At 39.8% G+C, this 27,757-nt stretch overlaps 3 protein-coding genes across 9 annotated transcripts in view; 1 reads left to right on the plus strand and 2 right to left on the minus strand.

Moving 5' to 3' along the window:
* bcan (brevican) overlaps nt 1-5,142 on the minus strand; it is a 34,117-nt gene extending 28,975 nt beyond the window's left edge. For both annotated transcript variants that reach the window (XM_059339156.1, XM_059339155.1), the window contains exon 1: nt 4,969-5,142. In XM_059339156.1, coding sequence (XP_059195139.1) covers nt 4,969-4,973 — 5 coding nt within the window. In that variant the 5' untranslated portion in view covers nt 4,974-5,142. The remainder of the gene's footprint in view (nt 1-4,968) is intronic.
* A 7,262-nt stretch (nt 5,143-12,404) lies between these two features.
* isg20l2 (interferon stimulated exonuclease gene 20-like 2) lies at nt 12,405-19,166 on the minus strand. 6 transcript variants are annotated; one of them, XR_009394817.1, is made up of 5 exons: nt 19,065-19,166; nt 16,537-17,288; nt 15,091-15,291; nt 13,331-13,492; nt 12,405-12,538 (listed from the first exon to the last, which is right to left on the minus strand). XR_009394817.1 is itself a non-coding variant. In XM_059339811.1 (4 exons), exons 2-4 carry the CDS (start codon nt 17,281-17,283, stop codon nt 13,394-13,396), a joined length of 1,047 nt encoding a protein of 348 aa, XP_059195794.1. In that variant the 5' UTR covers nt 17,284-17,288; nt 19,065-19,166; the 3' UTR covers nt 12,405-13,393. The 6 variants fall into 6 exon arrangements, 5 of the variants coding, with proteins under 5 accessions (XP_059195794.1, XP_059195796.1, XP_059195797.1 ...); XM_059339811.1 differs by having other exon boundaries at nt 12,405-13,492; XM_059339813.1 differs by having other exon boundaries at nt 12,405-13,492; nt 18,942-19,077.
* Nucleotides 18,973-24,998, plus strand: mettl25b (methyltransferase like 25B). Its single transcript, XM_059339810.1, has 8 exons — nt 18,973-19,110; nt 20,160-20,278; nt 20,861-21,077; nt 21,185-21,247; nt 22,259-22,396; nt 22,502-23,295; nt 24,402-24,586; nt 24,659-24,998. Exons 1-8 carry the CDS (start codon nt 18,973-18,975, stop codon nt 24,742-24,744), a joined length of 1,740 nt encoding a protein of 579 aa, XP_059195793.1. The 3' UTR covers nt 24,745-24,998.
* Nucleotides 24,999-27,757: the final 2,759 nt, after the last annotated feature.

Genomic DNA, 27,757 nt, shown 5'->3' on the forward strand with positions numbered 1-27,757 from the left:
CGCAGTAATATCATCACTCCTGAAAAATCTTCTCCCCTCAGGAGTGATGATATTACTGCGCCGAGTCGAAGTGCTCCCAAGTGCCAAGTGGCGCCGCGCGCCAGGGCGATTGAGTGCACGCATTGAGACGCAAGAGGTCTGTATCAACTCGTCTTACTTGACCGAATAACATGTTTTAATATGAAAAAACGGTGGAGTGTTCCTTTAACTTGTCACACTGTCATAGTGGTTTCGCTTTCTCTCTACAGCAAATGGACATTAACTGTTCCTGACAATCGCCCTCCAGTGACTGACTGAAGAGAGAGAGGTAGAGGTAGAGGTAGAGGGAGAGAGAGAGAGAGAGAGAGAGAGAGAGAGAGAGAGAGAGAGAGAGAGAGGGCGCATCCCAGGCAACATCACAAGTGCAAAGACAGGCATCACAAGTGGCTGAATAGTCAATGACTTCACCTTGAGGGAAAAGGCGGCGGGGGCCAAGAGAGAGGATGTTTGACCGCTCAGTATGCCAGGAAAGGTCATTTGAGGCTGGAGGGAGGAGGAGGAGGAGGAGGAGGAGGACATTCTTTAAGGATTGCACCGGCTTCGTGAGAGTTTGGCCCATTTGTCTCTTTAGCCAGTGTGTGATGAGAGGGTACAGAGCAGCACACACACATTTCAGTCCTCAAACAGATCAGTCAAACTAAACCTTATTTCTGCTAACTTTAAATGCCTAAATATTGAACCACTGGTGGTGAGTACATTCACTCAAACACTAAACTTGAGTATCATTTTATGTAACTTTATACTTCTACTTCACTACATTTTAGAGGCAGATACTGTATTTTTCACTCCACTACATTTAGCTGACAGCTTTAATTACTTTGTCTAGGTCGAGATTTAACATGAAAAAAAAAAATGTTGATGATGTTGATTTTGCTATTTATTTCATTTATATGAATGGTCAACAATTGACTGATACTGATGTTATATTATTTAATTTTTTATTTATATTTATTAATTATTTATATGGTCAGCAATTGACTGACACTGATGTTATTTTAGTTAGTTATTTTATTATTTATTTTATTATTTATACCTGTCAATCAAAGGTAGCCACACCCCAAATCATACCCTGCTTTATCATCTATTTTCTTTTAAATGGGACCATTATTTACACATTAACATCATATTGTCTTGAAGCAAAATTGAAACTAGCGATTAAGACCAAAATATTGCCACGAGGTAATAAATCAAGTGAGAAGTCGTCTCATTTTGTATTGAGATAGATAGGACCGGAGTGCTTTTGCAACAGCCATTGGTGAACCCTGCTGGACTTTGAAAGAATGCAGGCTGAAGGCACTTCTGGTTTGTTTCACTGCTTAGACTGGGAGGTTGCCGCCTGGTACGCACCAGAGTTCGTTTGAGAGTTCACACTGGCAAAAACCAAACAGACTATCTGCCAAAACACACAAGAGTTCGCTTCAAGAGGACCAAACCGCTCAGGAGTGAATGCCACATATTGAAAGTTAGACCAGAATAGATTCAATTAGAGATTCACAATCAATAAATGTGAAGGAACCACGTGACCTGAACTTCCTGGACTCTCAGAGTCTTTCACAGCCCACAAAGCTGCCTCTCTTTGCTTCTGTCTTTCTGGTGTGAGAATGAGCTGCTCGCTGAGCCTTCACTGGACCAACCTGACGCCACCACTTCCCCCTGCGCTGTACCCCTCTGCTTTCTCACAGCAAGGGACCGCCGCAGCCGTTACCCTTTTGCCCCCTCTGCAGCTCCTCCATCACGCCGACCAACCAGCCCCACATCGCGCTACCTCGAATGACTCGGTCTGCCCATCTCCAGGGGCAACCCGAACCCCCCCCTGACAGACACAATCTGACAGGAAGCAAGGAGCAGCCGGGGAGGGCTGGAAGCAACGGAGACCTCTCAGAGAAAAGAGTGGCAGAGAGGAAGAAAGAGAGTCCGTACAGCATGACTGAGTGCCGAGAGAGACGTGAGTGATTTGGAACGAGTCGGCCTCGAGCAGCTGCAGCCATGTCTTACTAGCTGTGTGTGAGGGCAAATCTTATAAAGAAGTGACAAAAAGCATAAGCTACAAGACTCTGGTGTATGTGTGTGTGAGAGAGTGTGTGTGTGTGTGTTGTTGTCTGCGTGCCTCAAGCTGATTAAGCAGAATTGCTGTGAGATTTAAGGGCTTATACCTCAGACAGGGTGACAAGAAAAAAACACAAGAGCGAACACAGCATTGGTCCACACTCATTATTTAGTTTGAGTCACATTTCAGAGGAAACTTTCTGATCTTTCTGCATCTCGGCTGAAGCTACATCTTCTGAAGATACAGACAAACTGTGCAACAGCCTCAGAGACCTGCAGGACCTGCTGCCCCCACTGGCTCACCAAAACCAATTAGAGTGAAAAGTGTTTACGGCTATAATAGGAACAGGTGTGTGATACGAAATTCAGAAATGCATCCCTTTATTATCACTTCTAAAAGAGCCTGACAGATATATTGGACATACAGACAAAAGTATTCGGACACCTGACCATTATACCAACTGGGATTGCAATGTCACTTTATTTAAAAACATAAATTTTAATGTGGAGTTAGTCCCCCTTTTGCACCTATCACAGTTTCCACTCGTCTTGGAAGACTTTCCACAAGATTTCGGATTCTTTTTCTGTGAATTTGTGCCCATTCATTCTGTAGAGCATATATGAGGCTCGCAATCTCCGTTCCAGTTCATCTCAAAAGGTGCTTGTTGGGATTGAGGTCAGGACTCTGTGCGTCCAGTCAAGTTCTTCCACACTGAACTCCTCAAACCATGTCTTTAGGGACCTTGCTTTGTGTGCTGGACAAGGTGGAAAGGGAGGTGAGGAAAGGGGCTTCTCCAAATTGTTGCCACAAAGTTAGAACCATAGCATTGTCCAAAATGTCTTGTTATGCCAAAGCATTAACATGGCCCTTCACTGGAAATAAGGGGTCCAGCCCAAACCATGAAAACAGCCCTATACCATTATCCCTCCTCCACCAAACCTCACAGTTGGCACAATGCAGTCAGGCAGGTAACGTTCTCCCGGCATCCACCAAACCCAGACTCGACCAACTGGCAAACCAGTCTTGGCATTGGACTTGGTGATGTAAGGCTTGTGTGCAACTGCTCAGCCATGGAAAACCCTTTCATGAAGCTCCCGCCGCACAGTTTTTGTGCTCACATTAATGCCAGCGGAAGTTTGGAAGTCTTCAGCTCTGGAATCAGCAGAGCGTTGGTGACTTTTACGTACTATGAGCCTTAGCAAGTGTTGACCCCGCTCTGTGATTTTACATGGTCTTCTGCTTCCTGGCTGAGATGCTTTTGTTCTTAAATGCTTCCACTTTCTAATAATATCACTTACAGATGACCATGGAATATCCAGCAGGAATGAAATTTCCCAAACCGTTTTATTGCAGAGGTGGCGTCCTATCACAGTTACATGCTTGAAGTCCCTGAGCTCTTCAGAACAACCCATGTTGCATCACAAATGTTTGCAAATGTAGACTGTATGGCGAGATGCTTGACTTTATTCACCTGTGGCAAAGGGTCTGATTGAAAGAACTGAATTCAGTAATTAACAGGTGTGGCCAAATACTTTTGTCCATATAATGTATGTTGTGTAATATCCATCAATATAAAAATATTTATTTTTACTTTTTACAAAAAAATATGCTTGGGGTGATTTTGAAATGCTTTAATTATATTTGTTTATATTTAAATGGTCAGCCATCAACTGATACTGATGTGCATTTAGTTATTTATTATATTTTTATTTATTAATTATTTAAATGTCCAGACATTGACTAATACTAATGTTAATTTAGCTTTTTCTTTTCTTTATTATTTAAGTGGTCAGCAATCCATTGATACTGATGTTAATTTAGCTATTTATTTTATTTTTATTCATTCATTATTTTAATGTTAGCAATCAACTGATACTGAAATTAATTTAGTTATTTTCTTTTTTACTTATTAATTATTTAAATGTCCAGACATTGACTGATACTAATGTTGATTTAGCTTTTTCTTTTCTTTATTATTTAAATGGTCAGCAATCCATTGATACTGATGTCAATTTAGCTATTCATTTTTTAATATTTATTCTTAATTTTCTAGATTTTCATTTCTAGAATTGGTTGACAATGTATAATTTACAAATATCTTAAGTAGTCTTTAATAGCTCATTTGAGGTATTGAGGTAGCCTAATTCTGTTTTACTTGAATGTTTCTATTCACCTTATATGTACTTCCACTCAGCCACATCTCACAGGAAAATATTATATTACTGACACCTTCACATCTTATGATTATCTCTCAGCTTTAGCTACTTAAAAAAGTGAATTAAAAACGTGAAGAAAAAACTATTTAGATAATCAGCATGTAAAAACATTTTATGGTTCCAGTTTCACAAACGTGGAGATTTGCTGCTTTTCCGTTAAATAATATGAATAATGTTAACATATAGTAATAGTAATAATGTTAAGATTTGGGCAAAACAAACATAGTAAAGGTGTCACTTTGGGTAACTGTGACGCCATTTCTCTCTATTTTCACAAATTTAGATACATTTTCCTGATTATACTGACATACTTTTACTGAAGGATTCTTGAAGTGTTTAATTTTATATAAAGGATCTGAACAGTTCCTCCATAACTGACTACTTCTACTTGGATCATAAAGTAATTAGAATACTTCGGAAACACTCAGTGATGCTGCAGCCGGTAGAATCTGCTGTCAGTGTTAATTTGTATCTGAATGTGTGCAGCCTAATCACGCATATATTATTAATGCATTAATTAATAGGTTATTAAAAGATCCAAAAAGCTTGACGCTTTTACTGCCCATAAAGCAAATCCGTGCACAAAAAAGGCAAACCGAATGAGAAATCGCGACCAGAATGATTAATTATTGTCTAATGATGTGAGACACATGTGAATGGACTTACTTCATCTTCACCAGGATCAACTCTCCGGGCAGCTCTGCAGAAGTTGTCGCTGTCCTCGCTGAGCCAGCAGGCAGGTGCAGGTCGGATGGTTTTGTCTGTGTGTATTTTCTGACCGAAAAGTCCTTCAGCTGCCTCTCCAGCTAGTGCGGGAGCGAGTAGAGGGAGAGAGGGGAGAGGAGAGGAGGTGAAGAGAGGAGAAACTGAGCTGAGGGCAGTGTTAAAAGACCAACACCTTCTCCTCCTCCTCCTCCTCCTCCTCCTCCTCCTCCTGCTGCTGCTGCCTGGAAAATCATAATCCTGCTGAGGTAGGACAGACTGAGAGGTGAACAAATGGGGAAGAAGGGTTTTACATTTTCTGTAAGTAACTGAAAAGCACACTATAAAAAAAATAATAATTTATCATGTATATAACAGTGTTTGTTACAATTTACTGTATTATTTAACAGGGTTTTCTGTTTTTTTCCACATTAAGTGCAAATGCCATAGAAAAGCTAAATTACTATGATTAAAAGTATCAAACATAATTGAAATTGTTTTTCACAGTATCATTCAATTGCTTAATGGTCTTTAAATTAAAACTTTTAATGTAACAAAAAAAAGAAAAAAACATTAAAAAAAACAGTAAAACTCAAATATTGCTAATGTCAAATAACAGTAAATAACCCTAAGTTATTTAAAGATATTTTATTTCATAATATGCATAATATATGTAAACTGTATTTTAAAAAAGATATCTGTAGAATACCTATTGTATGCATATTTTGAAATAAATCATCTGTAAAAAATAAAAAACTGTCAAACTGTTATTTGACTTTTCACTCTTTGATTTTATTTTAACATTTTCTTTTACATTAAGAGTAACATTTTCTGGAAATATAACAGAATGTTGCCTTCGTTTTACATGGTGTATGATTTTATCATAGAATTGACTGTAAGGTAACATTCAAGACCATTAAGTTTTTGTTTTTTTAAATCAAAAATATCTGTATAATAACTACTGTATATTATCCGTATATTTAAAGAATTACCTGCATAATAACTTAGTTATTTACAGTTATTTGGCAGTCAGTGTTGGGCAACTTTTGCTGCCAGACTTTTTTATTATTTTTAATTTTATTCTTTACAGTGTCGGTTGTACAATTCCAAATAAACTCTGTATCTTCAGCTGCTAAATGCTCCACTTTGTTCACTGACTGTGTCTGTCTGCTGTTTGCTACTGTGCAGGTAGTGTACAGTGGATTTATCAGAGCTTTAATGAGAATAATGAGTCTGAACAGTACAGTAAATTTACCAAAATAATAAGCTAAAAGGGGCTGAAGAGCTGCAGAGTGTGTGATGAAGCATCAAAAGGAAGAAAGGCTGTGAGAACACTGGTGCAAGACTACTCATAATAAAAATGGATGTTGCTTTTGTCTTTTTCAAAATGGTTATAGTTGGATGTTATGTTTTCTGCATTTCAGTGTCATGTTTAACAACAACAGTAACTTAACAATTACATATTAAAGAAAAACATTAGCATACATCAGTACAAGGTTTTCAAGAGGAAGGTTTAAAAATCAGCAGGTTTCAAGTCAACTTCTCAAACATAACCCATCTGATGGCCAGCAACTCATAGATGGTAAACTCATCATAAATATTGATTAGAGGATCTCTGGATAAAGCAATCTGCTAGTGCTATGAATCTTAAAGTGGGGAAGGAATTAAAAACAGCAGAAAATGTATTTGGTCTTGTTGGATTAATCTACCCTTGAATCCTATGAACTGCCAGGATAAAAAGTTTTCTTTAGAGAATTGCCAACACATACACGGTTTATAAAAGAAAGATACTGTAAAAACAGGCATTATCAAAATTTGAACTTTCCAAGGGTCCTTGAACAGATAGGATAGGAAAGTTTCTGTGAGAAAAAGTAACCAAAACAAAGTTTAAAATCATATTTCTGTCAGAATCCCTTCATTCAACATGCCTCATTTAAAACATGTCCAAAAATAAAGCGTTTGCTCAAACCAGATCTTGTTAAAAACATTAAATTCTGCTTCTCAGCGACACTGTGAATGGTCACATGACCAATATTCACTGAAAATCTGTTTATGCAGAGCAGAGAGGAGAGGACAGGAGAGGCTGTAGACATGATAATACTTCAATATGTAGAATGTGGAGAACCAATTTTCCCTCTCAACATTCATGACATGTGGGCTCTTGGAAAAGGGTTTATATATAATTTCCTTTCGTAAAAATCATAATTTCAGAGAATTTCAACTTGCATTTTGTCTTTTTTATGTCGTTATTCTACACAAAGACATGTTTAGAATCAGCACAATCATGGCTAGTGAGTGACTCAGAGAGCTGCAGGAATTATAGATTTTATATAGTGCAGTGAAATAAAAGGCAACAGTGAGGAGAAATATAAAAAGAGCAAAAAAAAGAAACACCCTGAAACAGCTTGATAGGGTTCAGAGGGTTAAAACATGTTGTATTACTTAGGCTGAACTTAGGCTGAAACTTCTGTCCAAGCTAACTGTTGTCCCAAATATACAACACAGAGACTTTCATACATAACAGTGAAATGCTTCCACATATGAAACGTGCTTCTGTCCCTCACTGCTCGCTGTGTGTGTGTGTGTGTGTGTGTGTGTGTGTGTGTGTGTGTGTCTGTGTGTGTGTGTGTGTGTGTGTGTGTGTGTGTGTGTGTGTGTGTGTGTGTGAGAAAGAGAGGGAGGTTAACTACCAATGTGCAAAATGGACAAATTCCTGCTGGCTCTGCAGTCGGTAATAAAAGACGAATTATACACATATGGCTATTGCTGGACCGTGACTAACATGATGTGTATGAAAAGGGTAATCTGCAGAGTCAAGCTCCCAATAACTTGACCCGAGAAGTAACGTAATCCATAGTGTGTTGCCTAATGAGACCGACGGCCTTCTTTCATGTACTGCAGGAACTTATTAATACAGCAGGTGAACACCTAATCTTCTTTCTTTTCAAATGTCAAGAACAGTTTTTAAATCAAATATCAAAGTGAATTTAACAACAATCTACACTGTAAAAAAAGGATCAGAGAGCTAAAAGATGTTTCTCATTTTCATTTGTTTTTCGCCCTCAAATATGAAGGAGAAAATCTTGTTTTTAACATATTAACACACCAACAGACGAAAATCCAAAGCCTCTTTTGGTTTTAAACCTCTGGCTTTTACTTATGGAGCTAATAACAGGGCATAAAATCAAATTATTCACATTATTGCCCATGCACAAGGAGATTTAGGGAGGGATAAGCAGTATGGGATAAGCTCGACTTAAATCACATGTTGCTTTGCAGTATTTTTTCCTCCACCTTGTCCGTGACCCAAAGGCTGAGGAGGTCCAAGGTAACTGTGAGTGACGGTCTTCACGAGGACTAAAGGCCTCAGAACGCTTTAAGGGAAGTGTTCTTAAATGTTCGAGATGGACAAGCTGACAATCACGTCTGTGTGCAGAGGTCTGGATACTGGACACAAAGATGGCACCCAGTCAGTTTAGTGAAAACTGCTCTTTGGCTAAAGAAGTTGTGAGGATTCTGGATTTGGTTCCATGTTGTGCAGAGCACCACACATGTGTTTTGGGAGGTTTTACACATTAAAAACACTCATAATAACGGATTAAGATGTCCACAGTGGCGTGGATACACATTGTTCTGCTTCTCTCCTGATGACAGCTCGCTTCGTTAGCCACCTGTCAATCAAAGGTAGCCACGCCCTAAATCATACTCAGCTTTTTCATCTAACTTCTTCTAAATGGGACCATTATTTGAACATTAACACCTAATTGTCTTGAAGAATTGAAACCAGCGATTAATAATTAATGTTTCCAGGAGAATTTTTTCTGAGGTAATAAATCAAGTGAGAAGTCATCTCATTTTGTATTGAGATGGATAGGACCGGAGTGCTTTTGCAACCACTGTTGCCAACCCCTGCTGGACTTTTTAAAGACTGCAGACTGAAGGCACATCCCGTTTGCTTCACTGCTCAGACCTGGAGGGTGCTGTCTGGATTGAACCTGCATGTGAACAGCCTGCCGGGGGCCATCACATTATTTTCAGCAGGTTCAATTTTAAGGTTATAGAGAAGATACTGATAGTTGGAGATACGGTTGAACATCAGGGATTTTTTCCTTTTAGGAAGAAATCCTGTGGAGTTGTGAGCAGGTTTTAGCTGAAGTGTTTAACACAAAACTCTCTTGTGTCCTCAGACTGGGAGGAAGGGCCCTCAACGCCATTGCCACCATGGAGCTTTACAGAGTGGTGGAGCAGGAGTGGAAGAGGAAACTGTCCGGCTAGTGCCAGCTTAAAAGAGAAAACATGAAACTGAGTTTGTGAGTATGAGAGGAATCCATTGGTACCAAGCATGTCAGGATACCATGTTGGGAAGTTGGTGAAATAGTGCTTTAAAGTTAGGTTGTTGTTTTTTTGCTAAACACTTTGGCTTGCTGACTTTTAAATCAGCCATGTGACCTCTGGTGCCATGAATGAAAATGGGCTCTATGAGTTTCCTCAAGCCTCCTCTTTACATACAAGTCAACTTTATGCTGACAACATGCAGTTTAAGTTTTTCTCACACATTTGAATATTTGTGCACACTGGGGTCCCTAAACAGGCTTTGAATTACATGAACTGGGTATCAGTGGAAAGCTGAGACTCTTGTGGATTCATGTGGGATATTAGTCCCTGTAGTAGCCAATTCATTGCAGTGAGGGCATTTCTCACTGTGTAAAAAATAAGCTGCTGCGACCTCTAGGATTAAATACATTTCTGGAAATAAAGATCTTGTGCTCTAATGGCTAGTCCGTTCTGCATGTACATTTCTGTTTGGAACCGTACCTAGTGACCTGGTGGCATTAGGGAAAACTAAGAATAACTGAGAATACAAATACAGAAATAGCCAATCTTCTTGCTTGTTGTTTGTTCATGTAGGTCATATTTAGGCATCAGTATTAAACTGGGACCATTTCATAACCATTAAATTAACATTTTTGTTGCTTTAAGCGAGAAAATTTAGCAATTTGGGTGATCTATTAGTACTACACGATTCACTGAACACTTTTTAAACAGAGTGATGAAGCTGCACAACAGATTCAAAGGTTCTATAAAACTTTGTCTTTCTGTGTTAACAAAAACTTAATTATCTGAAGCCCACTCTCCTTTTTTTCCGACCGTGCTTCCAGATTTCAGCTGTGTGGTTTCTATTCCTGTTTTCTATTGAGTACCTAAAACGCTGTGGAGTTCACAGCTAAAGTATTTCTAGCACAGGGGATTCCACTGCCTGCTTTGCCAGCTACTTAGACTGTGACCATCGGATGCTTTGGCATCCTCTGTGGTCATACTGGGGGGTTCAACTGCCGCTTTGGATGGCAGACAAAGAACAGACACAGGACTTGTCTTTACCTCAGGACACCTCTCACTCGCTTCATTCTACCAGTAAAACTCTGGCACGATTTTGTTTGAAATCTTTTTTTTTTTTTTCTTTTAGACCTGCACAGATGCTCACAACACCTTCTTTAAAGTGTTTTGAGCCTTGTACTTTCATTCTGCCTGATTTTAAATGAAAAAGTTCTAGAGTTTTTGGTGCATTTCTTCCTCGTTGTGGCTATTTTTAGGAAAGGATGGCACATTGTATAATTAATGAGCAGGTGTTGAATTCACAGCAGGGAAATAGTGCTGATAGCTCACCTTTAAGGAAAAATGCTTTGCCAGAGGATGCAAAAGTGGAGCCAGAGTTAGCCTTTGACAGAAAGGTCCATGAGCTGAGGACCGAGACATAAAAACACCTGACAAGTCAAACATTTGATCCATGAGATTTTAGGACGTGGCAGATCACAAAATGTTTTTTGTACTTACCAAAGCTGAAGTGATATTTTAAAAAAAACAATAGCAGGAAAGATGAACATTTTTTAAGCAATGTTAATAACATGGCTCTAGGGTTCACAATGTCACTTTCCTCCAGAGTATCTCACCACATATTGGAGAGGTTGCCATGAAGCTTGGCACAGATATTCATGATCCTCAGAGGACCACCAGCACACCAACGTCTTCAGTTACCTAGTTAGATCTCAACTTCTACCAAATTAATTGCAGCAACATATTTAGAAATTCATGTTCAAGTAGACATTTCAAATATACTTCTAGGTTTATGACCAAAACTACTGGCATTCCCATCAGCCGTGCTTTGAGTTAAGTGCTAATGTTGGCATGTTAACACATCAACTAACATGTTTAACATCTTAACTGCTAACTGTGAGCATACTGGCATTGAGCATTTAACTCAACAACGCTGTACCCAAATACAACGTCTCAAATTTGCAAGTATGGATGCAGACTATTACCCCTTAACCCTTCTTTTAATTTAAGATGCGAAGGTTCTCAAATAATAAATGTTGTCTGAATGCAACCAGCTGAAACAAAGACTTTTCTTCTTTACTGTCTCAAAGTCATCCAGCCAAATTTGTTGTAGGAATTTCAGCAACAACGTCCAGTTAAATTATCCTATTTTGGCCTTTATAAAAACAGAACATTGGTACTCTCAGAGGAAATATACGCACAAGATCATTTTCATCACAGCCATAATTAATGTGAAGAATACAACCAAACAAATTGTTCATTTCAATCAGCTGAAGCGTTTATAATCCAGCCTTTAACAACAAGAAAGTACACATATAAACTTTTAGGTAAAATGTCAGGTGATGTCTTGTATCACAACATGATAAACAGTATTGGTTGCAAGTTTATTAAGTACACTGAGCTACTGAATAAATATACTGTCATGAAGGTGATAGTGTTCAGTTTTTGTTGAAACCGTTTCGGAGAGGTGCTGATTTTCTGCCTTCAACATATAAAACCCCCACCTCTGAGTACGTAATGAACTGGCTACTGAATGTTTTGTCTAGCTGACATGACAGTAATGTGCAGGATGGACAGAATAAAAGTGAAATGCTTACCTGGAGATCCGCTTCAGTTGTACTGAGATGTTTATTGAAATAGCCTGCTTGGAACAATAATATGTCTGATCCCGTTTTTTCAGCGAAGAGAAAAATTTCCACATTTAAGTCTTTAAAAAGGCAGATACAGCCTCTACATCATTCTAAATAGCACTTAAGTTTCTACATCTGGCTTTTATGAGTTCTTTCAAAATGTTGGTGATGTCACAAATCATGCCCTTAAATCAGATTTTCAATAAGCACAGAGAAACGAAACCTTCCACTTTAAGCAGATCAATGGAAAAAAAGTTGTCTGTTGTCATATGCTGCACATACACATTATGCAGAGTAAAGCTCAAGCATCCAACTGTAGGAATAAGAAGAAAAAACAAATGATTTGGATCTCTGAAATGCAGCACAGACAGTGGTACAAAGCTGAAAGTCACCTCAGTGATGTGGGCCTCATTACAGAAATTATTCTAACACCTCAAGATGATTGTGGTAATGATTTATTGAAGTTAAGCACCGAGCTGAATCTGCAGCAGACAGCTAAACTCAGTCAGACGTTGCATAGGAGACTGTACGAGCACTTCCACATTCCCAAACAGCAGACTTACATCAACTGACTGGAAAAAAAGAGGTCAGATTAACACCTGGATGGTGGCTGTGACGGCCACTGTGACAAGCAGGAGTTTTATAAAGACAGTCATCAATAACATCAGGGATGTAGCTACCGCTGAGGTCATGATGTGGGGGTCAGGGAAAACTTTAAAGTATTATTATAGTGAAACTTTTTTTTAATTTTAGGCCTCCTGATCCAAAATAAGTATTATTTTTTGGGGGCAAATATACTTCAACTACTTTAACAGTGCCTTCTTTTAAAACAATTTTTTTTTCTAAAACATTTCTTTTCTATAAAAAGCCACATGCAGGGCCAATGACCTCAGCATTTCAAAAACTTTGGCCACCTCCCTGAACAACATCACTGGTTGCATCAAAGCTGAACAATATGAAAGTATTTTGTCTCAATTTTTCACTTGAGGATAACGAACATGATCTTATAAAATGAAAAGACTGAAGTTTGGCTTCAGGTTTAAAAACACTTATTTTGTGGAAACTTAGAACCATTGTTTGGTGTACAGGATTATGAGGATCAATGATGTACTGCTGTTGTTGGAATGAATACATGACTGCCCCCTAGTGGCAGGAGCACCTTTGAACTCAATGCATACCCTGAGAAAGAACTGCTGAAACTGAAGGTCAGTGCAAAGTGCCTGACCCCACAGTTGTTATATTCTTCTCCCATAGTTTTGTAACATTTTAAAACTCAGATGTTGGAAGCATGTTCCAGTATGTATCGTCTTCCTGGCACCTTCATTCACACGTCAACAGGACAGCAGTCGGTCCAAACCACATACCTGCCACGCAAAAATGTCCGTTTGAACTCAGTTTATTTCCATGTTTTCTCTTCAGAGCTGGCACTAGCTGGCCAGTTTCCTCTCCCACTCCTGCTCCACCACTCTGTAAAGCTCCATGGTGGCTTTGGCGTCCTCCACAGACGAGTGGCCCTTCTTCCCAGTCTGAGGACAAAAGAGAGTTTTACGTCACTTTGGAGACATTTTTTAACACTTCAGCTAAAACCTGCTCTCAACTCAACCTTATTTCTATATGTCTAAGTTAAATATATAGTGTGAATGATGCCTGCAGTTGTTGACGATATTCTCTGTGTCTCTGGAGTGCATAATACTCAGACCAGCCCATCTGGCACAAACAACCGTGCCACGTTCAAAATCGCTTAAATCACCTTTCTTCCTCATTGTGATAGTGACTTTGAACTCCAGCAGCTTGTCTTCATCATGGGCCTCTCCCAAGTCTCTTTTTTTATGTCTCCTCTATCCTCTATCCTCGCTTGAATCGGATGTTTCTTCCGTGTGCGCCATCTTTACGACCATCCCAAAGTTCTTATTTGTGCTCGTAGGATAGAGGATAGAGGAGGGAAATCAGAGGAGCCATGAGAGAGGATACATGAGAGCATCCTATGCGGAAGTCTTTTACAGGTGGCCCCGCCCCCTGACTGGATATCTGTTATTGATTAGACGCTGCAACTGATCGGACTGATCTTATACATCGCAACCTCGCTGTAGTTTCATACCGGAGTGAAGACAGATCACAGCTTAAACTCAGTTTTGTTTTTGTTTTTTCTTATTTATGATTCGCCATGTAGTCAAAAATCCGTTTTGTTGTGGGTCTAAACAACAAAGAGACCACAATCCTCATTCTACATTTATACTAATGTAAAGAAAGATTGTTCTAGAAGCTTTTTCCCTTTCGTGATTTGTTATTAAACACTTTTACATCGTTTGTCATTTTCATTCAGTCCCACGTGAGGCTGATCATTCCTGAGTGTAGGTTTGCTCTGAGTGACATCATTTACATTTCCCTTAATCATCTAACCTAATAAAACATACGCCGGAGTTCAACACAATCATGTTCTGGGATATTAAATAATGAATTTATCAGGCATTCTCATGTCCCTGAGCAGGACACAGTTCACAGTATAAATACAGAATGCAGGTTGTTAGTCATGTGCAGGAGTTTGTTAAACAGAGAAAACACTTATTATTATTAGTTCATGTCTCCAGCTGTTAAAGCTGTCAAGTCACGCATCGCCTACAAGATCCTCCTGCTCACCTACAAATCACTCCATGGACTCTCACCACAATACCTCACAGATCTCCTCCACCCCTACACTCAGTCACGCTCCCTGCGGTCCTCTGACAAGGACCTGCTGGCCATCCCCCGCACCAGGTTGCGGACTTTTGGGGACAGGGCTTTCTCTGTAAATGCTCCCACACTCTGGAATACTCTGCCACTCCATGTCCGCTCTGCTCCGTCCCTACCCATGTTCAAAAAGCACCTCAAAACATTCCTTTTCACAAAGTCCTTTGTGAAAATTTTCCCTTTAAGCTGCAGTTTCTTTCTGTCATTGACTTTTGATTCCTTCAGGACTAAAGTGCATTTCAGCAACTTTCTTTAATGCTTTTTCAGGAAAAAAAAAACCTTAAATGTTCTTGAACTTCTTGAATCTTGAAAAGATTTTAATGTGGTTCATTTTTGTGCTGGGTAGGGCTGGGCAAGTGTTACATACATTTTGTGAGGCTTGTAGAGCTCCGCCTACCTGAATGTCTTTGTTCAAGATGGCCTTGGTGAGTCTCTTCAGCGAGGCGCACTCATTCACAGCAAAGCCAGCCTTCTGGTTGAGCAGAGGGATTCGAGACGTGTCTCTGGTCAAGGCATTGGGGTGAGAGTAGCCAAGGACCTTGAAGTCATTGTGGATGGCGTGGCCAACCACCACCTTCCCCATGAGCAGCCTCAGTATCTGCCAACAGAGAACACGTTCACTCACTGAACTCATCAAGTCTGTACAGTAGACTGCCAAGTTTAAATTCTGAAATGAAATAACCCAACCAGAAATGTACTTAAATCTTTTTTTGTGTTGAATGCAATTGCGTTGCAGAGTTGAACTGATGTTTTAAAGGCCTTGCAACTAGTGGACTGTAACAGGTGGACATATTTCCTGAACCATTTTAAGTTTAGGCAAACTTTAGTTAGCCAAACTTAAGTTGATTTGGCTGACTGCACCCACAGTTTTAATTCATTTTCATAGTGAAACAGGCTGTTGTTTCACAGGAACACATCTGATATATTTGTGTCAGAAAACTAAGCTGATAAATCAACCTGTAAACGGAGAATTCAAAAACAAAAAACTACAAACAAACAATAACTGAGCAATGATAATAAAGTCCAAGTTTTCCAGACTGTTCAACTTTAGCTGTATTCAATGACAAACCTCACTTTTCAGCAGAAGACGACACTGGAAGCCTAATATGAATTTTAAATATTAGCATGCAAGACTAACCCTGTGTTCTTTGTTTCTTTATGCAGCGCAATTTTGAATAAAACATGATGACGGTTGTCCCACAAGACAAAAATAGAGACACGAGGTTAAACAGAAAAGGACAAACTGAGAAACAACAGCAGATAAACACTTTTTTTGGTGCAAGGTTTGCAAAGTCAATATAATCTGTTAATTACCATATCAATGAATTAAATTAAAAACAAACATTTCTGTTATTGACTGATTCATAAACGAGTGACTGCTGCTGCGTTTGTTCGGGTCATCCTTGTTGTTATGTTACATCACATTTTAATGGACAGAAAATTAAATACCAACTCTGAGTGGTTTATAAAGCAAAAATGCAAAATATCTGGTAGTTTCAGCTTCTCAGTTTTGAATGTTTGCTGCTTTTCTCTGTTTTACATGATAAGAATTTGCATATGTTTGTGTTTTGAATTGTAAGCTGGACAAAACAAGCCATTTGAGTTTCACCTTGGGCTTTTGGGAAATTGTGAAATGTATTGTTCACTGGCATATTACGGAACAAATGATGAATCAAATATATAATTAAATAACTGGACAGTGGAGGCAAAGAACAGTGGAAATAAAAGCATATTGAATATTTTTTCAATATGTTTCTGCAGTGGGAGGTTGCTCAGAGGTGACAGATAAAGAAAAATATATTTGAAAAATAAAAAAAGTGACCTGTTGCAATGATTTCCTCACCTCCTTCCTGGCCTCAGAGTACGGCATGGCATTGATGAGGTCCCTGTGCCGGATGCCACTCCATCGGGTGCGGTAGTCAGTGACAGGCATAGAAGGGTTAATAAATTTATCGTAAACCACGTCTCCGTCATAGGACACAAGGCTGCAGCGAGCGAGCTGGCTGATGCTCCCCTTTGGTCCCGTGCCCACCATCTCACAGTCAATAGCGAGGTACTTTGTGGGGATTCCTGCTGACGCTGTAGCAGTGCTGGGTTTCTGGCTGCTTGACGCTGAGGGGCGGTGGGTAGTGGTCATTGGATTCGTGTTCATAGGCCCTTTTAGCTGTTCACAGCTGCCTCTGTTGTTCATAGAGGCAGGGAAGGAAGGCAGGCTGTGTGAGGACGTTGAAGGCTTGGAGCTACAGTGTGAAGCACCGGCTGTGCTGCTTGGACGAGGTAAACTTCTGTTGTGTGTAAAAGTGGGAAGTGATGGATACTTTGCAGACGCTCCATTTGGGTGTGGAGGCGGGTCATACCTGGAATGTCCCATTTTGTGGTTGTATTTATGTCGGCCTTCCATCAAGCCCTTGTGCTCAAAATCCCGCATTCTTTTACGAAACCGCTTGTTTCTTCTCTTTTGGTTTCCTGCAGGAGTTCTCTCCTGTGCAGGCTCATCAGAGTGGCTTATATTGATCACAATGTCAGACATGGTTTTGGCTGCAGGCCAGCAGAAGTAATTTTTCCTCAAAGCAGCTGCACAGATCTGCATTCATCCTGCAAAACAAACACAACATTGTCAAACCTTGTCTTGATTTGCACCCGCTGGCAAGCTAGAGCAAGAATTTAAAAGGGTCACTTGAACACGAAATCTTCATCAATTTTTTCATTAAAATTTTGACATTTGCTCTAATACATTTTCTCTATAACATTTTCTACTACAGGTGGATTTTCATTACAAAACTTTGAAATTTAACACAATAGTGGAAGAAGTCTTCAAATCATACACTGAAATAAAAGTATCAATAAATGTGAAAATGATCCAATATATGAAAAGCAATAGCACTCACTATGCAGTTAACTGTTCTCCGTCAATGTTTTTAAATATGTTTGTAATGTTTTTAATTTGAATGTTGCTTTTAGCTGCTGTAGATGTTTAGCTTTCCGCTTATTTTAACTTCTAAACTATTCTATAGGATCACTGTATGTTTATAGCGTTGCTGTCCTGTGAGAATCTATAAGAAGGACACCTTTCATTATGTCAGAAGAACATGGAGCAAAAAGTACAATAATGTCTCTGAGATGCTAGTTGCATTAAATGGAAATACACATACACATAGTAAAGTACACTCAAATGTGTATTCAAGTGGAGTTACCTTTATACTAGCGGAGGAAAAGTATAACATTGCATTAAATGTAAATAAGAAACGTTAGCTCGAATTTCATATTCAAGCACCGTTATAACCGAAATATTTTGTTAGATTTATGCTAGTGGGGTAAAACTGAAATACTGAAGTAAAGTACAAGTACCTGAAATGTGTATTCAAGTACAGTTATAACCTAATTAGCTTTATGTGAGATGAAACAACTTACATCTAGTCGATATTTCACACTACTGTATGGGTGCTTTAAGGTTACATGCTACTGTGAGACAACTCTGTTGACGTTAAACACAAGTACAATTCAGTTAATGTGCCGATTATTTCGTTAATTTAAATAAAACTGCGAACTGACTCTTGCTGTTGACGTTAGCCACCGTTAGCTCGCTAACGCTTCCTGAGCCGTTACTATGCTAACTTCGCGGTTAACGGTCGCCGGAAACGACTGTCTCTTAACGGCAAACTCGGCTAAGAGTGTTTGTGGACGATAGTAGGTCGAAAGCGACAGATCCCCTATTAGGGAAACCTCTGAAAATAACTTTGTGACATATAAAACCAGACCTGCTCCAGCACACTGAGGACCTCACGTTTCTTCCTGCTCACGACAAACTGACAACATCCGGGTCATGCTGCCTTCAGGGAACAGCCACAACTGCTAAAAATATAACCGTTAACTGACGTATTAACTGCCTCACATTAAATAATTGACTTGAATAATAATTGTAATATTTGATAACTCATTAATCTAAAAACACAGATAATAATTTGGCTACATAGTTGTTGTTTTTTTATTATTTATCAAATCTAGCTCGACCATCTACTAACGTACATTGTTACGGTACTAGAGAATTGAATTTACGGGAAGCACTTGAACGCCTTCTAGCTACATGTGGAAGTTACAGTAATGCTAACTAGCTGGTGGCTAACCACAACAAACATTTGTGGGATTAAAAGCACTCGTTTTGCGCTATAGATGCTGATTTTAAGTTGCTGTGTGAGTTAATTAGCATATTAGTTTTAGACTCACTTTGTCTTAACCTAACAGACTGACTTGTTTTAGCATTAGCTCGCCTTCAAGTCCCATGTCAATTCATCTGGCAGCAGCACAAGATGTGGAGATGTTTACAGCGAGCCTTTCTGCAGAACAACAGAGAGATCTGGCGAAGAGACTCACCACTTTCCTGTCTCAGTACAGCCACGTATCCGACTCCTATATAATTGTGCGTATAGATGACTGACTTGTTTTAGTTTGCAGCTTTTCTTGCTCAATCTAGTTGTTTCAGAAGAGTGAATTCTTTTTGTGCAAATGTGTTTTAAAACATCATACAGCCATGGTAACTTGGTGACGTATATCAAATGTATAAGTCCTGCAGCTCTATTATATCTATTATATGGAATCAGCACAATCATGGCTATACATTGGAACAACTCAAACATGTCTTTGTGTAGAATATCACAGTTACAATGACATAAAAAGGAAGAAAAAACTCAAGTTGAATCTCTCTGATAAATTTATTTTTTTGTTCACTTTCCCAAGTGCCCATAAATAATTGGATCCTCACATATTCTACATATTGAACTATTGTCATGTTTCAAGCCACTCCTGCCCTCTCCTCTCTGCTCTGTGTAAACAGATTTTCAGTGAATAAGTGTCACGTTCGTCTCAGCAGACTCAATCATGGCTTCACAATGTCACTGAGGAGCAGAATTTAATGTTTTTAAAAGGATCTGGTCAAACGCTTTATTTTTGCACACATATTAAATGAGACATGTAGAATAATGTGATTCTGAAAGAAATATCACTATTTTAAGCTTTGTTTTGGTTACTTTTTCTAATGGAAACTTTCGTAAACTATGATTCATTCATGAGCCGTCAGAAAGTTCAAATTTGATGATAATACCTGTATTTTATATGATAAACTGTATCTTGTTTTGACAACCTTTTTTAGAGGGTTAAACAGCAGTTAAGTGCAACATACACATTAATGCAGCAGAATAATATTCCAAAAGCATCATATATAATGGTAAAACACTGACAGGGGACATTTTACTGCAAAAAGAATGCTTTTCTTCTCGACACTCAACAGTAGATTTTGCTGATAAGGTGAGGTTTTGAATGCAGGGATTTTATTTGTATTAGAGTATTTTCACAGTGTGATATTAGTACCTTACTTCATCTGAATACTTCCTCCACCGCTTAATTTCTGCAAGTTTCCATCTCTACCAATTTCTCTAGTAACTGTCACTTTGTTTTGTTTTTTCCCTTCAGGAATTCTTCACTGAAGACCTCTGGCACACTTTACCCCACCGCTGGCAGCCTGTGCTACAGGACCTGTCGTACCCACAGGTGGCAGACCTTTTACTGGATCCTACACATGGAGACAGGAGGTACTTTCTCTCTCTCTCTCTCTCTCTCTCTCTCTCTCTCTCTCTCTCTCTCTCTCTCTCTCTTTAATGTGAAGCACTTTGTGTTACATTTATCTTGTATGAAAAGTGCTATACAAATAAAGTCTGATTAATTGATTACTGGATTGTAATCAGGTCCTTTACAAGTCCTTACTCAAAAGAACAATATAGTGAAAAAGTCAAATTAAAAATCAATGACAAAAATCTACATAAGGGAAGAAAAGCAAAAAGGAAATGGTTACCACACATATAAAGCCACTATATACCGATTTCAAATGATAATGTACATTTACTGATCTAAGGAGTTAAAAAAAACAGTACATACATCTGCTTTCCTCCTCAGGTGCTTGTCAGACTCACCAACTGTCCTCAAAAATAACTTGTTTATTTCTAAAAGGAGAAAACTTTTTTTAAAAGGTCCGCTTCCTCTTTTCTCTTAAGTTCTGTTGTTCAAACTAGTGATCCTCCGATCCGATATTCAGTATCAGTATCGGGACAATCGGACAATACAATAACGTGTTTTTGAGTCTGATAAATATAACCACAGAGAACTTGTCATTTCAGATATCCGTCGGTGTGGCCTCTGTCCCTCCTGGCGTTCCGGGCCACAGCTCATGCTCTGGCGTTTCCCAGAGAGTGCAGGCAGGAACGCAGCGGGGCGGCCGTCTCGGTGAAGCCCGAGGAGTTCCTGGAGAACCAGAGCCAGAGCTCACTGCTGGGACACATATTCAGGAAACACGTCAAACCCAAGAAACAGCATGAGATCCGCAAGCTGGGCACGGTACAGGACTGATTATTTACTATGGTTTCTGCTTTTCAGTGAGAATTTAAAAACATGGAATAACTTTTCCTGTAAGTGTTTTGAATCTGTTTCTTTTTAAATCCCAGCTGGTAAAACAACTTTGTGAGCAGACTGCCTGCAGCAGTGTGGTGGATGTGGGCTCTGGACAGGTAAGACTCCAACACTATTACCAGACATCATTTCAACTGTTAAGTCTGTCTATATTGTATATATTGTTCCTAATTGTATATTTCTTGTTTAAAGTGTCAATACTTTTTTATTTCTTGTTGATATTGCTTGTTTCTATTTATTGTTATTTTATTGATGCTTCTTTCTATTTTTGCTGTTATAACACTGGAAATTTCCCCATTGTTGGGCTAATGATAGAATACCTTATCATAACGTTGATAGTAGACAGTTCAGCAGACCTCAGAATTAGCTTGAATGCATATGCTTTTTCTTTAGTTTTCTGTAATATCATGAGAGATTGTCAATATGGAAAACAAGCTAAGTTAAATGAGTAAAAATACTAGGTTAAGTCAGACACGATGCTATATTATTTTAGCTGTCAACAAAAGTGGTGGAATGTAACTAAGTACATTTACTCAAGTACTGTTTTGAGGTACTTTACTTGAATATTTCCACATATGCAACTTTATACTTCTACTCCACTACATTTTGAAGCAAATATTGTACTTTTTACTCCACTACATTCAGCTGCCAGCTTTAGCTTCTTTTTAGGTAATAAAAAACATGATCAATTTAAAGTGATTTTGAATGTTTATAAATTAAACCCCATACAAGTATATTAAGTAGTTATAATGAGCCTTACCTAGACAACATAAATGCAGCAAAGATAATAATCCAATAATATATTTGGAATACATAAAACAATCTGAGTGGGTCCATTCTGCATAATGAGTACTTTTACTTTTGATACTTTAAGTACATGTTGATGCTGAAAAACACTGTACAAATAAAGTTTCTTTTGTTTAAGGTAATTTAAGTGAAAAACATCTAGTCACTGTTTTTGTAGTGTGCAGCAGTGTGGCTCATTGATGTTTTGATAGTTTTTGGACAAAATAAGTCAGCTTTCTGGCACAGAGGAAGACGATATATCAGGCTTAGAGACACACTCAGTACTTCATACTGAGGGTTTTGCATCGCTCTGCTCTGAACAGGGTCATCTGACTCGCTTCCTGTCCTTTGGACTCGGACTCTCGGTGACCGCTATTGAGGCTGATCACACTCTGGTTTCAACAGCGTCCAAATTTGACGCAGAGTTGCTGTGGACCTTGGAGAAGGAAATGCAGAAGAAGGTTGGTGCTTTGCCGAACTTACAATCCAGATTCCCAAAAGATTAAGATTCAGTTTTGCACACAGACAAACCATGAACACCAGTTGATGATCTTTCTTTCTCCTAGAGCTGCTCCTCTTTGGACCGAGCATTGCAGTCCTCTCCCCGCCACGTGGCTGGCTGGGTTAACCCCAAGGCATCATGGGAGGCCTTCATCAAGCAGCTGAGTGCTGCAGATTGTGTCAATAAAAGTCCCCAAACTCTATTTGGACCCAGCAAAAAGAGACTGCGGGGCTCTGAGCATCAGAGGCCTTCTCACGGGGTCCAGTCTTCGTCTTGTTCTGCAGATTCTGATCGTCGCTCACTGGACTTACGACAAAACGAGTCTGAGGAGGAGTCGTCCACTGAGAACTGCTGCACGTGTGTCCAGCCTGTCCGTCAGGAGGGTGTACATCCTGAGGAAAACAGCCAGCTACATCCAGACTTTGTCCTCACCGGTCTCCACGCCTGCGGTGACCTCAGCGCCACCCTCCTCCGCCACTTTGTCAACTGCCCACATGTGCGTGGCATCACCTCTGTGGCGTGCTGCTACATGAAAATCACGACCAAAGAGAACCCCACCCCTCCAGGACTGGTAGCAGCTCCGCAGACTCCCGGTCTGGATGCACTTCCCTCAGAGTTCGGCTACCCGATGAGCTCCTGGGTGGGGGGGCTGCCGGGACAGCGGCTGTCTTACAAGGCGAGGGAGGGGGCGTGTCACGCCATCGAGGACTATGCACGGAGGCTTCGAGAAGAGAGCGAGCTGCTGAGGACGCACTGTTACCGGGCGATGCTGGAGACCTTCATCAGGGATACAAGGCCGGATCTGCGCAGGGCAGGAATCCAGACCATAAAGAAAGCCCACCTATTACCGTTTACAGAGTGAGTTTATAAGTTTAACCAAAGACACTGCATATAAGGAGGATGGCACATTATGAGCTTTGAAATGCAATCAAATTGTTTACACCTCCTGTCTCCTGAGTGGGCCTGGTACTCTCCCTCCACTTGTTTGGAAGTATTATAAACAAACGCGTGAATAACGCATCGCTTCTATTTTTTTTTCTTTTTTTGTCTTTTTAAGCACGCGTCAAGCTGGACAGAGACCGGATCGTTCTGACAGGAAGTCAGACAGAAATTGCAGAGCGAATCCGATCATTTTTCAAAATAAAACACCATGAGAAGACTCCAGGTCGTGTTTCACATCACTAGATCAACATTACAGCTAAATGCTTTTGTTAACTAAAACACAGACACCAAGTTTTCATTCACGTAGCTTATAACTGTAATTTAGGCAGTAAATAGAAGTACACAGGCTATAGCATAAAAGGTATGAAACGACAATAAACACAAGTTAAATCACACAAAAACACAAAAGACATTTAACTACGAAGCCTACCCATGGTAGGAGAGCAAATATCGACGAAAACGATCAAATCAGCAAGTAGACACTGTCGGACAAAAGGTGCACACTGTGCACACCGCTTTTTAAATGCTCGCAGTGGTTGTTGATGCCGTGTGGAGGACGGACCAAATACGTGACGCTCATGCAACCGGTGGATTTTCTGTGTCAGTCTTAACAGTCACTTTTACGTCACTCTAGAGCAGGGTTGGGCAATTAATTTTCCCAAGGGGCCACAAGTACAAAACAATATAGAGCATGCATGTAATGCAGTAAACCACCAATTTCTAAACTTTATGCAAAAAGCAATAAGTGTTTTTGACAAGGTAACAAGTTAACTCAGTATTTTTTGTGGAAAGCACGCACATACGTAAATCGCCTTCAAAATAAAACAATGGTTGTATTGATTTCTAATTTCCAGGTAACCTCACAAGGATGTGGCCCCCGGGGAGAGTCAGATCATACTCACCAGCTTGCAGCTTTGATTTAAAAATGTGCAAAAATTTCAAATTAATGGAGGAAAATTTGCTCTGGAGGATTTTATACTCCTCATTAACTAAAAAAAATGTCCTCCTCTGTCTACATCCAGGTACGCCCGCCTTGGTCTGGTCCGGGTCGGCCTGCCTCCCGGGTTGGCTCTGAACCCGGATCGGGTGGAGGCGATGTTGAAGCAGCAGAGCAGGGTGGTGGTGTACTTCAGCCTGTCCCTGCTGCTGGCTCCTGTGGTGGAGACGCTGGTGCTGCTGGACCGGATGATCTACCTGCAGGAGAACGGTGAGCCACCGGACACTGCGATCACACTTTGTGTTTTTCTGCAGCTCTAACTGAAGCCTCGTCTTTCTGCAGGTGTCGACAGTCAGCTGGTTCCTCTCTTCGACCCAAACTTTTCTCCGAGAAACTTTGTGCTGGTGGCTCTGAAGGCCCGTGGATGAGGAGGAGAAAAGTCAAACTATATTAGTCACTCTTGTGGACAAAAATTACACTTTATTTTCCCATGAACGAGCTCAAGATCAGGAAAGTCTTGTCGTCTTTAAACCAAGCAAGGAAGTCTTGTTTGAATTCTGATTTTAGCCTCTGTTTTTAGAGACATGATCAACAAACAAAAATTAAGAAGACTTTTCTTTTTTTTAACTGAAAGAGTGCATGTCCGTCCTGCAGTAAAGTGCTTCCGATTTCCAGCTTCACTGTAGCACAGAATCATGGTGTAACTCTAAAGCTCTAAAGAGAAAACTTAGCTTTGCGCTGCTTCCATAAACTTGGATTGATTCATTAGGATTCATCCGAATTGCAGTTTTGGATATTATTTTGTAAATAGTAGTTTTAGAAAAGTTCCAGTCTTGGATGAAGCGTGTCACTATAATGTTGGGTTCATGCTGGCCGTGGAAGCACCGCAAAACAACCCGGTTAGTTTGGAAACTTCTCGCACCAACGTCAACCGGCGGGGCTGTTCACCTTCGTGAAGCAGAGCTGCCAATCTGCAGCAATTGTTTTTTTTAAGTCTGGTCTGTTTTCTTTGCGTGCTGCAAGCAGATATGGCCAGAATACACATTAGTCATGTTTCAATTAACTAATTTTTCTGTGCATTTTGAAGATTCACAAGAGAAAAGCTTGATGCTTGAAACACCATAATTTGAAAAGACTTTCATAAATGCGCATAAAAGTTTTTACACTGTCTTAAGGTGTTTTTTGTCTTTTGGAAAAATAGTTGATGAGCTAAATAGAAGATGAAAATACTTTTTCTCAAGAAGTTCTGACATAACAAACATTGAACTCTCAGCTGTTTTCTCTGACATGAAAAAACAATTATAAGTTGCCAAGCTCAAGACTTTTTTTCCATTTTCTCCTGATCAGCAGCCTCCTTTTGTTGTTGTTTTCTCTCCTCTTCTTCTCCTGTTTTCTGGATTAGCCTACAGCAATACATTACACTGCCATCTTCTGACCAAAGTACGGTAATGCAGCTATTTTTATTTGCTGTAAACCAGTTGATGGAAACATCCCTAAATCACACTTTCTTGAATGTAAAATTTCGCCTCAAATTCAACTTTAATGGAAACATGGCTACTCATAATCTCTTAGAAACAGTGTAAAGGATATAATACATTATATGAATTATCTAATCCTGCCCATGCACTACATTCAGATATTAGAGAAAGACTGGAGTCACTGCTGTTTTATGATTTTGCTTTTTATATTATACAGGCCTGTTTGTTCCAGCTATTTGTCGGTTGTGTCGCAACACAGAGTTGAAAGACACACACACACACACACACACACACACAGGCAGACAGACCATAAAGATAAGCTTTGTGTGATTATAGAAAATAAGAATTACTCACACAAAAAAATGTGCTTCTGCGACTGTCGACAGTGCTTCTGCAGCCGTTATGAACCTGCTATCTACAGGAACTCAACTAGCATTGCACAAACTACTGAATATTGTTGCTGACACCTTTTTAGTCTAATTGTACCTGTTTTTTAAAGAAATATGTTGGTTACACAACAGATACACAAAAACTGTGTATTCCACAAACCCGTCCTATTCAAATCCTGTGGTGCTGAGTAATGTTCTGCTGTACATTTTGGATCTTTCTGTCATTAAATACATTCATCAAAAGCTTTAAGAATGTCTCATACTTTGGCCGACAAAACAAATACTCCAGGGCTTTTCCTAACCACTTCTCCTGTATGTGAAGGAGAGTTCAGAAGGACTCAGGAATAGACAGGAAAGGCATTTAGAGAAGCTCACAGCTGCCACTTATATATTATATTTCCAGGTAATCCAGGGATCTTTGAAAAGAGGCACAGCAGAGAGTCAGCCACTTTCTGTTGCTCTTCTGTCTTTTTTAGAGAGAATTATCTAATCTTGTTTACGGTAATTCACTTGGTGGACACACACCACTTGGTGTGTGTCAAATGAAAAAAATCCAGAGGAATGGACACACAGTTCTGTTTCTCAGAATAACAACATGTTGATAGTTTATTTTCTCGATCCGATTAACAAGTTTTTTTTCAGGTTTATTGTGCCAGCCTTTGTGCAACAAATTCTCAACCCCCACCCCCCTGACTTCCACAGAAAACACACAATCACAACCAGATGTTGAGCATCTTGCAAAGCTCTTCGTGGTTATAATTGGTCTGCTGCTCTGAGACCAGTTTGGTTCTCATTTAGTTTTGAGCATCTTATTGATATGTGACCTTAGCAGTGGTCCTAAATCAGCGCCCTGTTTGTAGAGACTCCATTCGTGGACTCCTACTCCACCTCCTCAGCAGAGCAGCAGACACACTGGAACTAAACCTCCAAAAACTTTGTTAAACAGCACAGGACAGTTCTAGGGATTACTGAGAGCCATGAAGCACTTTGTCTTGGTGGTTTTGGCTCTGCTGTTGTCTCCTCAGCGAGCACACAGCAAGTTACCTTGCAAGCCGGTGACAGCCACCTTTTGTCAAAGTGTGGGATACACCACTAGCTCCCAGCCAACCGGAGCCTTGGGCTACAACCTGCAGCAGACCGGTCAGATTGTGGAGACTGCTTGTTCACCAAACGTCGCCATACTGATGTGTCGCGTTGTTGTGCCTGAATGCGGCTCGGAGGAGAACAACCGGATGAAGCCGTGCCGAGCTCTCTGTGAGAAGGTCAAGACAGACTGTGACTCTGCCCTCAAAGCCAAGAGGCTCCAGTGGCCAACCAGGCTCCGATGTGACACTTTACCAGAGTCTAACTGTGTGCAGGTTAGTATGAAATATGTCTGTTTTTTTACGATATAGACATTGTTTTTTATAGATTTGTTAAAGGGTATAATTTGCAGGATGCATAGACTCATACAAAAGCAATCCCTCTGCCTGTGTTTTCTTATTTTCTTATTTTTCTGTGTTTTTCCACATGTCTTCCCCTCTATCTCCTCCTTCCATTCTCTCTCTGTCACTGTCAATAAAAGCAAAAAAAAA

This window comes from Centropristis striata, chromosome 8, assembly GCF_030273125.1.
Source record: "Centropristis striata isolate RG_2023a ecotype Rhode Island chromosome 8, C.striata_1.0, whole genome shotgun sequence".
NCBI classification, from domain to species: domain Eukaryota; kingdom Metazoa; phylum Chordata; class Actinopteri; order Perciformes; family Serranidae; genus Centropristis; species Centropristis striata.